At 39.8% G+C, this 16,670-nt stretch overlaps 1 protein-coding gene across 1 annotated transcript in view; it reads right to left on the reverse strand.

Moving 5' to 3' along the window:
• The window catches only part of DENND2C (DENN/MADD domain containing 2C), a 33,379-nt gene that overhangs the window by 12,980 nt on the left and 3,729 nt on the right, over positions 1–16,670 (reverse strand). The window contains 6 exon segments of the mRNA XM_006763144.2: positions 500–577; positions 1,359–1,428; positions 3,626–3,735; positions 6,222–6,307; positions 9,456–9,500; positions 12,777–12,873. Coding sequence (XP_006763207.1) covers positions 500–577; positions 1,359–1,428; positions 3,626–3,735; positions 6,222–6,307; positions 9,456–9,500; positions 12,777–12,873 — 486 coding nt within the window.

Raw genomic sequence — 16,670 nt, forward strand, 5'->3', positions numbered from 1 at the left:
AAAATAAATCAACTTATTTTTAGAAGATGAGCCCCTTTCTATTTCCTGCAGTTGGGGGTCCAGAGAAAAAAATGAGACAAGTTAGCTGCAGGCTATGTTCTCCTTTAAGCTGGGAGGTTTAGCAGACCAAGATAAGGGGCAGGGCAAGAGCATCTGGATTAGAGATTAAAGCCTTCAAACCCGTGTCTCTAATTTACTAATGTAGCGGTTCTCAACCTGTGGGTCACGACCCCTTTGGCGGTCGAACGACCCTTTCACAGGGGTCGCCTAAGACCACCCTGCATATCAGATATTTACATGACGATTCATAACAGTAGCAACATGACAGTTATGAAGTAGCCACGAAAATAATTTTATGGTTGGGTCACAACATGAGGAACTGTATTTGAAGGGCCAGAAGGTTGAGAACCACTGTACCAAAGGGAACTCTACGTCATTGGAAACCAAACTTACTCAGAGCTCAGAGAGAACACAGCTTTCCACAGTATTCTCCACTCACCTTTGAAAAAAGGTTGAAGCAGCCCAGGCGACTGACCATGCAGTAAACCTCGGGGAGTCGCTTTCCTTTGCCTTCCGGCTAAAAGAAAACACACAACAGAGCAAAAGTTCAGCAGCGAAAGTGTTTACTAATTTGGACTATTAACTCTCTCTTAATACTCTTTAATACAGAGTAGAAATCAAGGTTCTCATCCTCAATGAACACTGAAAGATGGTAAAATGGTAAAATACGATAGCATAATTATTCCAGGTTTAGTGGGGGCATTTAAGCAAGAAGAAAGTAACTTGGAGCCCTGGATTGGCTCATTGTGCTCCATTCCTCAAATATATGCAGACTGATGCAGCCACTGTGTCAGTGGTTTCTTTCTCTATTACAAACCAACAAATAAAATAAGTCCACACCCTTTTATTCTAAAGTACTCTGTGGTTAACCCCAATCTTGCTCTTACTGTTGAAAGCTAACATAGCTTCTTTAACACTCATCATTTAAAAAAATGTTTTTATTGATTTCAGAGAGGAAGAGAGAGGGAGAGAGAGAGATGGAGAGAGAGAGAGAGAGAGAGAGAGAGAGAGAAAGAGAGAGAGAGAGAGGGAATCATTGATTGGCTGCCTCCCGCACGCCCCTAACTGGGGATTGAGCCTGCAACCCGGGCATGTGCCTTTGACTGGAATTGAACCCGGGACCCTAAAAATATCCGCATTTTATTGAACGCTCTATCCACTGAGCCAACCAGCGAGGGCAACACACAGATCATCGAGTAACCCTCAAACGCATCGGGAGATAGCGTTTCTGAAGTTCCTAGTGTGACTCTCTATTGCTCCTTGACCAACCCTGCCTGTAGCACAAGTCTGCAACTTACCAAAAGCTTCTTACAGTAACCAAACCACCGGCTCCCATCTTCACCCGTTAAGACAAAGGAGAAAGTCTCACTAAAAACAAAAAACAAAAACAGGAACTAGTTTGAGATCCAAACAATTGTTTGACATTCCTCATAGAACAAACTATTGACAATTAGTCTAACAGCAGTGACTGTAAGAGGAGGGATTAATATTATATCTACAGCAAGTCACATTGCTCCCGAGGGAGAAAGTCCAGGCCTTGGGAATGTCCTGTCTTGCACTGGAGTGAGAGAATAGGTAGAGGATGAATTGTTGATGCTATTGCCTCCTTTTACTTTCTTTGTTTTTTAAAAATATATTTTATTGACTTTTTACAGAGAGGAAGGGAGAGGGAGAGAGAGTTAGAAACATCGATGAGAGAGAAACATCGGTCAGCTGCCTTCTGCACACCCCCGACTGGGGATGTGCCCACAACCAAGGTACATGCCCTTGACCAGAATCGAACCTGGGACCTTTCAGTTCACAGGCCGATGCTCTATCCACTGAGCCAAACCAGTCAGGGCTACTTTCTATTTATCCAGTCTAGTTATTCATCAAGCCTATTTTCCTTTTGTTGAATGTCCAATTTAGTCAAACATATCAAAAAGCTGTAAATGATTGTGATAAGCTATTTTTCCCTTCAAAAGTCTTCTATTTAGTTCTGAGAGGCCATATGAAATAGTGATAGGCAAAGGATAGTGTCCTTAATATATAAAAATTAAGGATACTGTCCATGGAAAATCACCAATTCCTCATTAGAAACATAGAGAAAATATATGCAGAGATAATTTATGAAAAGAAGACTTAAAGATGCTAAGAAGTGAATTCATTTATAAAAAGGTCCAAATTTGAACAGTAAGTACATGTGTCCATATATGGCCAAAATTAAAGACTGGAAGGGAATAAGCCAAAATAGAGAGTGATTATCTCTGAGTAACCAAATGCCAGTGACTTCTGTTTTTTATTTACTTCGCTGTATTTTCCGAATATCCTATATAATAAAAGCGTAGTATGCAAACTGTCCCCTCGACAATTGTCTGGGAGTTCGACCAGGGGGCGGGACCAACCAGGGGAAGGGAGGGAGTCCCTGGCCACCAGTAGCTGCTAGGGACCCTACCAGTGCATGAATTTTGTGCACTGGGCCTCTAGTTCTAGAATAAACACACATAACTTGTTTGGGCGGGGGTGGGATGGGGCGGGGAACCGACCATGGAGCAGCCAGGGCAATAAGGAAGAAGTGGCCTGTGTGGTTGTAAGTGTAACTGCCAGCACAGAAGCCTCAGGATTGATGGCGCAGAGATGAGAGTGGCGATCAGGCCTAACTGGTTACAGCAGCTTAGTTGGGAGGCAATTGGAGGTGGAAGGGCAGGCTCCTTAGGCAACAGCTGAGGCTGTCTTCCAGGTCAGCAGCATGTGACATGGTTCACATAACCACCCTTCCAGTCAAAACGACATGATCAATAATTACAGTTTTGAACAAAGCAGTTACTGATTTATAAGCAGGATGCACACGCAATGATGGTTTATTAATTAAATATGTTATTTTTCTCTAGATACTGGAAAAAATTCTTTTAAAAAAAATATATTTTATTGATTTTTTTTTTTTGGAAGGGAGAGGGATAGAGAGCTAGAAACATCAATGAGAGAGAAACATCGATCAGCTGCCTCCTGCACACCCCCGACTGGGGACGTGCCTGCAACCAAGGTACATGCCCTTGACTGGAATTGAACCTGGGACCCTTCAGTCTGCAGGCCAACGCTCTATCCACTGAGCCAAACTGTGGGAAGAAATTCTTTTTATCTTCCTTCTCAATATTCTACATGTCCCACAGTGGCACATACAATCTGGACTGTGGCTTCTTCTATCAACTCGAAGGAGAAACAGATGCATTGCTCTGTTTGACCTGCTTCTGAGTCCCTAAGGTTGTCTTTTCCTTTTCTATCCACTTGGTGGCATTTCTGGTTGTATGTAAAGTGGAACTTTTTTCTCTGCAGGACTGGCAAAGTGGAGAGGCTCTCACACTTGTTTTCCCTTTGACACTGACATTATTCCGTGTTTTTGTTTTTTTTTTCCCTGAGTCCAACAGAGGAAATGTTCTAATTCTGTTTCTTCCTTTCCCCCCGCTGCATCCTTGACCTGTCACAGTCCATACCGCTTCCCTGCTGGCTCTCCCACTTCTTAAGCACTCTGTCTGATTCTATGTTTGTGGTTCCAACAAATAGAAACCAGGTAAAGTAGCCTATTTACCTCTTGAGTTCCGAGGTTGGAGCCCAGTCCTTCGAATCAGGAAAACAAAATTTGGGGATAACTTTGAGCCTCTCTTCAGTGTCTTTGGATTGCTTAAAGCCATGATCACCCTGAAAAAAAGATAACAATGCAGGTGACTAATATTCTACGCAAGTGGAGAACAGAAATAAAATACTGAGCCTGGTCTTGGGAGAAGAGGTCTCTGATAAGCCTAAGTAGTCATCTCAGCATAGTTTTGTGCTGTTTAACAAAACAGGAAGGCCAAGACTGGTAACCACTGAAGATGCATTGAGAACAAAGTTACTGAGAATCAAAAAATCCTATTTTTACACAGAAATAATATTGTGGAGATCTTATAACTGTACATGGAACATCAAATAAATTAAAATCTATTCTATAATATACTGATAGCAAAAACCTAGTCAGATCTAGACACTCTCTGATCAATAATCAAAGATGTTTTGAAAAAGCAGATGAATGTTTTTCAGACAAGGAATTTTTAGAATCCACTCCATATATAATCATTTCCCTTAGCATGTAATCTTTGCTACCTAATTACTGGTTTGCAACTTCCTGTAAAATTTCAGCATGGAAGACCCTTTTGTGCAAGTCTGGTATTATACTTAAAGGACAGTCTAAGTTTAGTTAAACCAAAAGACATTGAAAATTTAGTATAAAAACAAGCAGATAATAAGTCTAATTACCATATTGCCTTCATGTAACTAATAGAAATGCTCTATCCTTTCATTTCTAAAGCAAAACATGCATCCATTCTGGGTCACTTGAATATTAAGTTCTTAAGAAATGGAAAGCATATTGTTAAATGATTCACAATCATCTTCATTCAAGGTTTCCTGCAATAGGACCGAGTGGGGCGTGGTCAGCTCTTTCCATCCTTAACTTAATGGTGCCTAGTGCACAAAGATGCTAAACAAATTGCTCAGAGACGCCCCTGAGTCACTGCCAGAGTCAACTGGATCCTTATCTGGTTCTGAGCCGATTAATTCAGGCTGTGTTGAAAACAGGTTCAACCTCAAGATTTCTCTCTGCAAATATAAGACATCAAAAATGGTGGCGGGGGTGTGTGAAGTTCCTCTTTATGGAAAATTTGATTCCTCAAGACCATTTAAATTACATTATTTTAGACTCTAATGGTCCCATGTTACTAAGCAGGGCCATGACCCCGTGCTCTCAGGCTACACTGAGAAATTTTATTTAAAATTAAACTTACTGATTTATTTATAGTTGGGATGTTGCTGAGAATTTTTAAAAAATGAGAATCCATACAGGAAACATCTCTTAGATTCCAGTACAGTCATTCTTCACTAGCTTTTTAATTTTTTTATTATTATTATTTTAAATATATATTTTATTGATTTTTTTACAGAGAGGAATGGAGAGGGATAGAGAGTTAGAAACATTGATCAGCTGCCTCCTGCACACCCCGTACTGGGAATGTGCCCGCAACCAAGGTACATGCCCTTGCCCGGAATCAAACCCGGGACCCTTGAGTCCATAGGCCGAGGCTCTATCCACTGAGCCAAACCGGTTAGGGCTTCACTAGCTTTTTTAGTGAAACATGTAACTCAAGGTTAGAAACCAAAAGTCCTAACAGGGTTGAGCAGATGACTTAAATGAGAGAAGTGCTCCAAGGAGGAAGCTGGGAGTGAGCAAACGTCCCTATTTACAGGGATCACTCCTCACCAGGGCCAGCTACATAATCTGCAGAGCACAGTGCAAGGTGAACTGTGGGCCCCTTGTTCAAAAAGCAGTAAATATGAAACATAAATTAAAATATAAAACATTTTCTCCTGTGGTCTTTCACCCTGTGATGGGGTTTTTATTTGCTATTTAATGTCATGCTCCCTCAGGCACAAGGATCCTGGTGTCAAATGCAGACTCTCACAACCCTCACTGGCACCCAGAGGTCCTGGCCCGCAATCTGGTGCACAAGTGACCCACCAGCTGGTGGGCTTCCAGATGCAGAACTGAAACTGTGTCCCAACTAGAGGTGAGGAAGCTAAGCCAGGCTTCTCCCCATCTCTCGGGCCACTGCTCCAACCCACAGCAGCGAGGCAACCCCCATGGGTTGTAGCCTCCACAGGGGGATGTGCGTGGTCCTTGGATTGAGGGTGGTGGAAGTTCTTGCCCCACCAAGGCACCACTGAACATGTGTGGCTCTGCCAGCCCAGACAGGGAAGGTCTCACTATGCATTGCCTAGAGATTCTGTGGGGCAATGCTTGCCTGATCCTGACCCTCTCCATGCCTATGCCCAAGTCCCTGCCAGGGACAGAGGGGGCAGTAGTCACTGAGTAGGGGCAGAAACGGGGAAGTCAGACAGGGCCCAGGAAACCAGGGGGCAGGGGAAAGGACAAGTAGAGAACCATCCTGGGGAGGTGGCAAGAGGTGAGACCACGCATGAACCAAGCCTTTAAGACCTAGCCTCTTGCCTCCTTGTCCCATCAGATCTCACTTCCAAAACACAAATTCAAAGACAACGTTATTAAGAATTGCAGTGGGGACTACAGAGCATTCAATCCCCAGCACAGGGCTCTTCTGAGGGAGGGGCCTCATGTGACTGTGCTGGTCACGTGCCCATGAAGTCAGCCATGGCTTACTCAGTTTCAGCCAATTTCTGCCGCTCAGGAATGTAGGCTGAGTGCGGGTAGGCTTTCCAGTTTCTCAGGAAAAAGCAGAAGCACAGGTTTTTATGTGAAATTTGACTTTTAAACATTGGCAACAAATAATTTATTGTTATTATCTTTACAAAAACACCACAAATTAAAAAAAATCTGTAGGCTCAATTTGTTCAGAGGCCACGGTTTGCAAACCCTGATGCAATGATTATGTTCCTCTCTTTGTATTTGCTGCCACATCTGGGGTCTGTGTTCTAAGCCCTGTAAGGGCAGGGACCAAGAAGATCTTTTTCATTTGTGTTCCTAGCACCTAATATTGGCAAACAGTGGGTATTTAAGAAATATTTGATGAAATGAATGAATCATGTTTTGAAAAAGGCAGAGCAAACTAAATAATATTGTTAATAATAGCTACCAACAACAACAAAAGAAACAGCTACCATTTACCAAGTGCTTACATGTGCCAGGAATGGCGCTTTGCATACATTATGTCGTTAAATCCCCACTAATGGCTAGCACCATATGGGGCTTACTATGAGCTAGACACCGTTCAAAGGGCCTTATATAGCTCATTGAGTCCTCACCACAGCTCAGTGGAATGGACATTATTATGATTCTCTCCATTTTATAAATGAAGAAACCGAGGCACAGGGCAATTATGTAATTGCTCAAAGTCACAGAGCTAATAAGTGGCAAATGCAGATAGCTGGTTTAGAATTCATGCTCTAAACTGCTACCCTGTTCTGCCACATTTATTATTCCTCTCAATAAGGACGAGAAAACCGAGGCTTTGCAACTTGTTAGAGGTCACTTAGTAAATAGCAGAGCAAAAAATAAAAAACAAACTTGGATAATGAACTTTTTTCCCCCTTGAGGTGGCAGCTCATGCTTGACATAAGATGTCATCAGAGCTCGGCCTGCATGGCTCAGTGATTGAGCGTCAACCTATGAACCAGGAAGTCACGGTTCAATTCCCGGTCAGGGCACATGCCCAGTTGTGGGCTCTATCCTCACTGTGGGGCATGCAGGAGGCAGCTGATCAATGATTCTCTCTCATCACTGATGTTTCTATCTCTCTCTCCCTCTCCCTTCCTCTGTGATATCAATAAAAATCTTAAAAAAAAAATTGGGGGTTTTGTAACCTGAATTTTCTGAAGTGGTTATATATAGAAGAATAAAAGGAGAAAAGCACGCTCTACTCTTCATATCTCCCAAACAAGTTGCTGCTATATACTAGTAGCACCCAGAGGTCGCAACCCATTCAGGACTAATCTTCACTCAGCTGCTGCTGAACAAATGTTTACTAACCAACGTCTGCCACACAGACATACCTGTTAGGGCTATGACAGGCTTGAGGGTCAAGTGCAGATTCTCACAAGCACTTGGGGGCCCTGTGTTGGGACTGATGCTCCGTGTCCCAACTGATACTCTTATGTCCCAACACATACTCTATGTTATCCCATCTTTCATGGCCTAACACCAGGACACACAGAACATGTCAGGCAAAAGCAGTGGTCTGACAAAAGATGTCACTATTGGGACCATGAAATCATTGGGGGGGGGGATGATATGATAAAAGAACTGAGTCCTTCAGAGGGTAAATACATGAAGTTTGATAAAATTAAAACAAAAACTATTCTCATGTGAAAGAAACTTTTCTTTTCCCTTCTCTCCTTGGCACATAGTTCTAATAATGGACATGTTAATAAATGATGCTAGCCCAGCCAGCATGGCTCAGTTGAGTCGACCTATGAACCAGGAGGTCGAGGTTTAATTTCCGGTCAGGGCACATGCCAGGGTTGTGGGCTCAATGCCCAGTGTGGGGCACGCAGGAGGCAGCTGATCAATAATTCTCTCTCATCATTGATGTTTCTATCTCTCTCTTTCTCTCACTTCATCTCTGAAATAAATATCAATAAATGATGCTAAATGCAAAAGAAAATAATTAAAGTAGAAGACATCCATTTACAGACTATTTCTCAAAAGAATAAAAACATACCACTTAAACAGTGCAAGCAATACCACTCAAAACTGGCTAGCATTTATTCTTTATTCTCACTTATCTTTAATTTTGAGCAATTTGAGATAGTGCCCCCAGGGAAAAGGTAGTACTTGCAGAGGAAATAGTCCAAGTGGCTCAGAGACTTGCTTATGTGTCATTCTGCGCCAACGATGGAAAGACTCATCCTCTGACTAATCATTTTGATGTTTAAAAAAATATATGATGCATTATGCCCCCAAAAGAGTTACACTATGGATCAAAAATACATCTAGGAGTGACTTCCCAGAATTATCTAGTACTTTTAGTGTTCTAGGAAAATTTTTTCTCATCCCAAAGGGTTCAGTTCAAGTCAAGAAAATTTTAGGTCCTATTTCTCAGTATCAACAGCACTAAATTAGTCATCTGTGCACATCCAGGCTGAACCTGATACTGACTAAAGTTTCACCTTCAGGCTGCAGAATCAAACACCTGAACCAATACAGGCCAGTGGAGGGAGCACCTGATTGTTAATCATAAGATCAGCGTATCAGACTTGGAACTGCCCTGCACGCAGCTTTGATTATTCATGTCTCCTACTTTCTCCATGCCTTGTTTGCCAATCAGTTAAACAGGAACTGAAAAACTTCCGGTGAGAATCCATTAAATGAAGGGTATCGAGCACCATGAAACATAAGAACAAATATAGCAAAAATTGCATGGCATATTCTATAGTCTAACAAAAAATAAATGGCACAATAATTTGGAATATAAATGCCTATGAAGAAGAAAGAGATCAATGTTTTATATCTCAGTGTCAGAGATATCAAAGTCATTTAATTACACTTGAGCGACTATGAAAAATCTGATATTGAGTGACAAGTATTTGTCTCAGTGGGTGATTCACACATACCCTATTTTGGCTGCTGGGAAATGTCTACACATTTGTCTGGACACGCAGCTCTGCCACTCCCCTAAGAACATTCCATCTTAGAACCATGAGGGTTTGCCTTACTCCACTCTAGGAGATGTTTAATGCTGTCAGACATCTGACAGTGTGCTGCTTAGTTCGCCAAATCTCAAGAAGCTCTTATAATGAAATCACCTACAATATGACACTTCTTGTGGGAAAACATGCTTAATCACACAAGCAGGTGCCACCCCACCTATACCGTGATCATCACGAGAAAGGGAGCAGCCCATTGACTCACTCACTCTTTGGCAGATACTCGGCATCACTTTCGTTCCCACTGGTTTCACCTGAAAAGAGAGAAGTAGTTTCCATTTGTATTTGTCCAACGGTAGGAAGTACACGAGGATGAAAACAATATGAAACTTCCACAGACCTGGGGGCTTGTGGTCAGGAAAGCTGAGCCTGTCTCCAACCACTTAGTTACATCAGGGCAGGACAGTCACAAGAAAATGAAAGGCCCAGAGGAGGCTCTACTCTATTCCGTCTTCTTCCCACTCCCTCCCTTCCTGATCCTAGAAATTAACAGTAGTTCAGACTAGTCTTAAGAAGTCTAGTTTGGAGTCTATTTCTACATCCATATCCTTATCTTTAAATTCTCGAATAAAATATCCAAGGTTGAACACCAACCTGACTAAACAAAAATCTCAACACAGAACAAACTATGACTTTAAAATCATGGAAAATGTTGGGGCGAGGGGGGTTACCAAATATGTTTATGAAGCAACAATCTCTCTTTTGCGATACCTCTAAGCAAACTCTAGGCCAAACTGAACTCTTCTATTCGGAATTCTGCTTTAAGCTGCTCTTATTTTTCCCAAACAAATTTTAAGTTTCTTGAGAATAAGGGCTATACTTTTACAAGAGAGTGCTTTACAAGTGAACAAAAAATTTCTAGATTAAATCTGAAAAGTTAGGGCAAAAATAAAATGTAAAGAAAGGGGAAAACTTTAAATATTTCAGGTAAAACAAGGCCCAGGGACATAAGAGATGTTACAAAAAAGTTAGCTATTTAAATATTGGGTACCACATATGTTTGTAACTTCAAATTAACCACCATGACAAAAAGTATACTGGGGCTATAAAACACTGTTCGGTACGGAGGAAGAACTGCTGTCAGCTCCTGAGTCCTTAGCCGCAGGCACCTTCGGGGAGCCTTGGAAGTTTAAAGAAAAAAAGAAAATAAAGGGAAAAGGGAGGAGAGGTGATGTAACTGGAAAAGACCTTATAATACATTCACATCTATGGTTTTGTGACTTGCACTCTGGGACACTAAATGAAGGTTAAGGGGTTTATAAGCCACCAAGAAAATCTATGCAGAATCTATAGGGATCAAAAAAGTACTAGGTTGTTTCTTTTTACATGTGACTTTAACACAGAAAACTGTAATGACAGAACTGAAGAAGGCACTAAATCATTCTGGAATGCTGATAACTGAAACTTAAGAAATGTTTAGGTTGGAATAGATTCAGTACAGCTTAGCATGTACTGACACAGTAGGTAAGTATAATTATTTGGTTCTACTAGACATCGTTGATAAGCAGACAAAAGCATAAGAAGGAAAACAAAAATCTGAGAACAGTGACCATAGAACCAGGAGATCCTCAGGCCTGAGAGAAAGCCCCCTGGCCTGCTGGAGAAGTTAGTCACGGAGACGGGGCAAATGCATGTTGTCTTTGAGGCACACAAATGAAAAACAATCTTGTAGGAAAGGGTTACAACTTACAACTTAAGGACTGCGTTTTGTGTGTGTGTGCTAGAAGTTGGCAATTCAGGCTGCTGAATTTTTTTCCTTTTCAGTAATGATGCAGTGAAAAAAGAATTTGTCTCTTCAAAAACTTGTTTTACAGCTGAATTTACTAAAATGTTCTTAATCCATAAGGCATAAAGCATTCGAATAAGAGATCGGTATTAACCTACTGAGGGTGCCATATCTGGAGAGTATAGTTATCATTAGACTCTGTTCATCTGGGGAAATGATAATGTTCTTTAGAATTTGTCCTGGTCCCAGTGTCCTGATATTGTACATAATCCGCAACTTATAATTTATGTTCTTGTCAACAACAGTGAGGTTACTATCTGCCACAGAGGGCTGTTTAGAAAACAAATGATAATATATTTGAAAGGATCCAGCATAATATCTGGCATCAGTTTTCATCTTCTGTATCTAGTTCTGGGTTATACAAATTAAAAGCCTTTGACCATATCCTTGGTGAAGATAAGGAAACAGGGAGAGGAGACAGTGAAACTGCTAAAACTCAAAAGTTCGTGAGAAAAATTGAGAGTAACTGTTGGTGACAGAAAAGGGTAAGACCTTGTGGTTCCATGCTCTTGGATTTAAAACGACATTCCCTCCTCTGTTTCTTAGTCTGTACAATTAGGAGTCCCTACCTCCTAATGTGGTCATATGTTACACATGAGGCAGAGTACATAAAGAAACCATTGCTTCATCCAGCGATGTCAGCTATTATTAACAATAACCAGAAGTATTTCTTCTGTAGAAGACTGAGACATCTTTTACTAATTGCTTTTGAGAATATAAAAACTGGCATTTAAAATGGTGGCCAGTTGATTTTAATCATTGTAGAGTAAGAAGAAAGAGTCTTGAATTGTAAGACGAAGAATTTCACTTTCAGATAGTAATTGTTAGAAGGTAAATAGATTTAAAGGAAATTTTAAAGTGTTTGTCTTTGGAAGTCTGCAAAAATATTAAATATACTCTTCTGGTATGATTTGGCTGTTGTTCTTGACTTATGAATCTCACAGACAAAAACTACTAAATCCTGCATATTCTTTGCCAGACAACCACGTTAAAATTTTTTTTAAAAATATATTTTATTGATTTTTTACAAAGAGGAAGGGAGAGGGATAGAGTTAAAAACATCGATGAGAGAGAAACATCGATTAGCTGCCTCCTGCACACCCCCTACTGGGGATGTGCCTGCAACCAAGGTACATGCCCTTGACCAGAATCGAACCTGGGACCTTTTAGTCCGTAAGCCGAAGCTCTATCCACTGAGCCAAACTGGCTAGGGCAAGTTATAGAATCTTGCATAAGTTTTCAAGAAAATTCTAATAATTTACTGTGGATGTTGAAAGCTTCTTAATTAGAACAATATAAGTTTTATCTAGGCATCTGAAGGATAAAACTATGGAACTTATAAGATGACTGACTACAAGTTGAGTACCACATACTTTCAGTCAGTATATACCTAGTAATATTTTTATTTCTCCACTGAAAGAGTCTATACTGATAAATGACTATAAATGAAAGTAGGACTACAAAAGAATGATGCAATTTACCTATGAAAATTAATCTCATTGGTTTATATGTTATATTTTTGATTTATTTAATTATCTATTTATTTACTTATTACTTGATAAAGAACTAAATAAGAGGAGCTTGAGGAAGAAGAAGAAATAGTCCCTTATCCTAAATAAGTTTTATATTTAAGTGGGATAGATAGGAAAGTAAACCAAAAATTATAATTCACACCAACCATTAAGTTATATAATGATTCTCTCCTCATATGCTGATAGCTTTGGACAGCTGGAACAATTCTTACCTTTAGAAGGAGGTACGTCTTTTCCAGTGTACGGATGTAACTTTACTCTCTTTTTCCCTCTCTTTGATTCAAATATGTCATCTATTCTCAATACAAGCTGAAAAAGACCAGAAAAGTACAAGTTAAAACCAACACCAACAAGTTTGCAGCCTAGTATCAATTTGAGATTCACATTGAGAAAAAGGTCCATTTTCTAAATGAAACTTACATTTCTCAATTTTGAATCTAAAATGATCTTTTAAAAGATTTTTTCTTATTGATTTCAGAGAGGAAGGAAGAGGGAGAGAGACAGAAACATCGATGATGAGAGAGAGTCATTGATTGGCTGCCTCCTGCATGCCCCACATTGGGGATCGAGCCCGCAACCCGGGCATGTGCCCTTGATCAGAATCGAACCCAGGACCCTTCAGTCTGCAGGACAACGCTCTATCCACTGAGCCAAACCAGCTAGGGCTAAAATGATCTTTACTAAGATAGTACGTTGCTCTAAACAAAGTCCATGTTACATGGGTAAAAGAAGGGGAATCCTTTCCAGAAGAACCCAGCACAGGTTGTTGGAGAGATTCCTTGTCATTCCGTGTCACGACATGCAAGAAATCTAGATACTGCACCTAATAGGGTGACCAAGCATTTACTATCAGACTCAAGTTTTTGCCTGCCCAGAGTAGGAAGTGAAATACTTACTCACTTTGAAGGCAGGGTGGGGCTCAGTTATTTTTGCTCCCAGGAATTTTTAATAATGAGAGGATAAATCATACATAGAAAGTTTTTGTCAAAGGGAATACTACATCTCTTTACTACTAGGAGCACTAATATTACAATTTATTTTAGAAACATCATAAAATTAGGAGACTCAAATATGCTTGAGTACAATAACTATACTCCATTTAATAAACATTATTCATTAGGATGATTTCTTTGCTGCTGGGAGGAGTATATGAAAGACAGAGACAGAGACAGACATATACACAGACTGGGCTTAAAAGAAAAGAGCCTGGCCAGTGTGGCTCAGTGATTGAGTGTCAACCTATGAACCAGGAGGCCTCAGTTTGATTCCTGGTCAGGGCACATGCCCAAGTTGTGGGCTTGATCCCCAGTAGGGGGCATGCAGGAGGCAGCCAACAAATGATTCTTTCTCATCATTGATGTTTCTCTCTCTCTCTTTTCCTCACCCTTCCTCTTTGAAATCAATAAAAATATATTTTTTTAAAAAAGGAAAGAATTAAAGCTGATCAACAGCCACTTTAAAAAAGGAAGAAGTGATTAGTTTTTTTCACGTATCTTTTACTTAAAATTCCAAGCTTTTTCTTAACTATTAATTCTGATTTAACATATTTAATGCTCAGAATTACAATTGTTAGGAACATTATATAAAATGATAACCAACAATGTTGGAGAAAAACACTCTTGTTTTCTCTTTTGTCCTTGTTTCTCCAGTAATGTTGGCAATCCATAGGCAGTGAATGCGTCCAGAGCAAAAAATAACATGTGAGAAACATGTGCTTCCAATATGCAGATTTCCCCCCCACATTTTTGGATGAGTTTGTTCTTTTAAAGATTTTTTGTGGCTGCTATGCAAGTGAAAAATGACCAATGTCCTTAAATATTAGCATTATAAAAAACAAATAAAAGAATCCAATGTAAAAGGGTACTGTTAGGGGCTATGGAATGATATGAGAGCAAACACATATTTTTTGTTGCAAATGAACAAAACTAGTATACATTTTTTAAAATTAAACTTACCTGGGTGACATTGGTCAATATGAGCATAACTACTATAAATATTAATGTGCATTTGAAAAAGTATACTCCAAAGTATACTCAACTGTTATAAAGGAAAGGGAACAATCTGTCCTAGAAAGATGAGGTAAAGTAATAAAAGTTAAATTTGGTTATGAGCTAGGAAGAAGAACCTACTTTTATCTTCTAATTGTAGGAAATACTGTAGAACAGCCTTCCTAAGAAATGATGGGAACCACATTGTTGTACACATGTGACACAAACATTAGGGAATCTACTCTAGGCTTCCACAGGAGGGTAAGAAAGGAAGGGTGGGGAAGAGCCATATGGACTAGATCAGTGATCTTCAAACTATGAAACCAGTTTCTCTTCCAGGGATAGCTCCAGTCATCAAAGGGGAAATAAGTGAAAACGGCTTTCGTGTGGAATATTGTTCCGAAAGATACTCCAAAACCAAAATTTGTATTGCAAATGGAACATCCGAAAAGCTTGTAATTCAAGGAAGAACACAGGTAGAAATGCTAACAGTCTGTTCCTGCCTGATAATCAAGAGTTCCTCGTCCTCCTCCTCCCACCCCATAATTCTAAAAAGCAAACAAACAAAAACCCCCTCAAAACCTTTGGGAAATATTAGAAAAGGAAAAGGTAATTGGATCCTATTACCTATAATCAGAAAGAGAACACGCTTCAAGCAGTCAGGAGATCCACAGCACAGAAAATAGAGGCATGAAGTCTAAAGCACTCAAATCTCCTCGGGTCTCATTAGACTCTACAATCCATAATTCCTAAGTATTTGTTCATGCCGTTCCAAAAACCACATCTTAAATGAAGTCTCTATTGTGTTTGTGTTCTGGCCCCTGGGAACACACGATGAGTTATTTCTGGGCCATATGGGAAGCGGCTTCGTTGTGCCAGCGTGGTCTATCGAAGGGGAGAAAGGCTGCTGAAGGCCTGGTTAATTCTTTAAACCTCTGGTTTTTAACTCTTCCTCATCATTCATAGGAGAATAAACAGCTAAGGATTTTTTTTTCACTGAGAAAGATATGTTTAGTGCATTTTAGAAACCGTGTCTTTAACTTTTCACATATTAAAATGGGAGGGGCAGGAAATAGATCAGAAGAATTAAAGTAATTATGGAACAGAGTATTTCCCAAGGAGCCAATCAGTTATTAAACCAAGAAACAGCTGTGACTGCTGTTTAGTGTTAAAATCAGGTACAAAAACTGTGCTAAACGAATGGGATTAAGGAAAGGAGTACTATTTAAATGACTGGATTTTTTTCATTTCTTAACAGTAATCCTGAAGACATTCTGAATTACAGAAGAACAAAGTATCATAAAGAGTTTGAAAATATTTTCATGTAATTTATTGTCTCTCCTAAAATATATATATTTGTCTACAAATAATCCCAGTTTCTTCATTTTGGCTCCATTGGCTCTGGTTGAGATGACTACAGACTTATTGACTTTTCTCCTTGAGAAAAAAGTAGTTTATTTAATATAATTGCTGAAAATTTCTATTCCCAAGTAATAGACAAGTTTCTTTTTTCTTCCTCTGAATGGAAATATTTGTCCCAAATTTAATGGCCTATACTTTGTAATTACTGAAAATCTAAATTTGTACACAAAACTGAATTCACTTTGGCAATAATGTGAGTGAGAAGACCGAAGACAGCTTAATAAAAATGTTCTTATATACGATATTCTAGTGCTTCCCTGACCCAAGCAGTTGACTGCAATGAGAACTAAGGTAGCTGAAGTGAAGCCCTCCATCTAAAGCAGCGGTTCTCAACCTGTGGGTCGAGACCCCTTTGGTGGTCGAATGACCCTTTCACAGGGGTCACCTAAGACCATCCTGCATATAAGATATTTACATTACGATTCATAACAGTAGCAACATTACAGTTATGAAGTAGCAACGAAAATAATTTTATGGTTGGATCACAACATGTGATCCAACATGAGGAATTGTATTTAAAAGGCTAGAAGGTTGAGAACCACTGATCTAAAGTCAATTTTCCAAAACCATCAAGCTCAAAGTCACTAATCATCCAAGAGATGCAAATCAAAACAACAATGAGGTACCATCTCACACCTGTCAGAATGGCTATCATCAACAAATCAACAAACGACAAGTGCTGGAGAGGATGTGGAG

The sequence above is a fragment of the Myotis davidii genome, unplaced genomic scaffold (genome assembly GCF_000327345.1).
Source record: "Myotis davidii unplaced genomic scaffold, ASM32734v1 scaffold217, whole genome shotgun sequence".
In the NCBI taxonomy this organism is placed as follows: Eukaryota; Metazoa; Chordata; class Mammalia; order Chiroptera; family Vespertilionidae; genus Myotis; species Myotis davidii.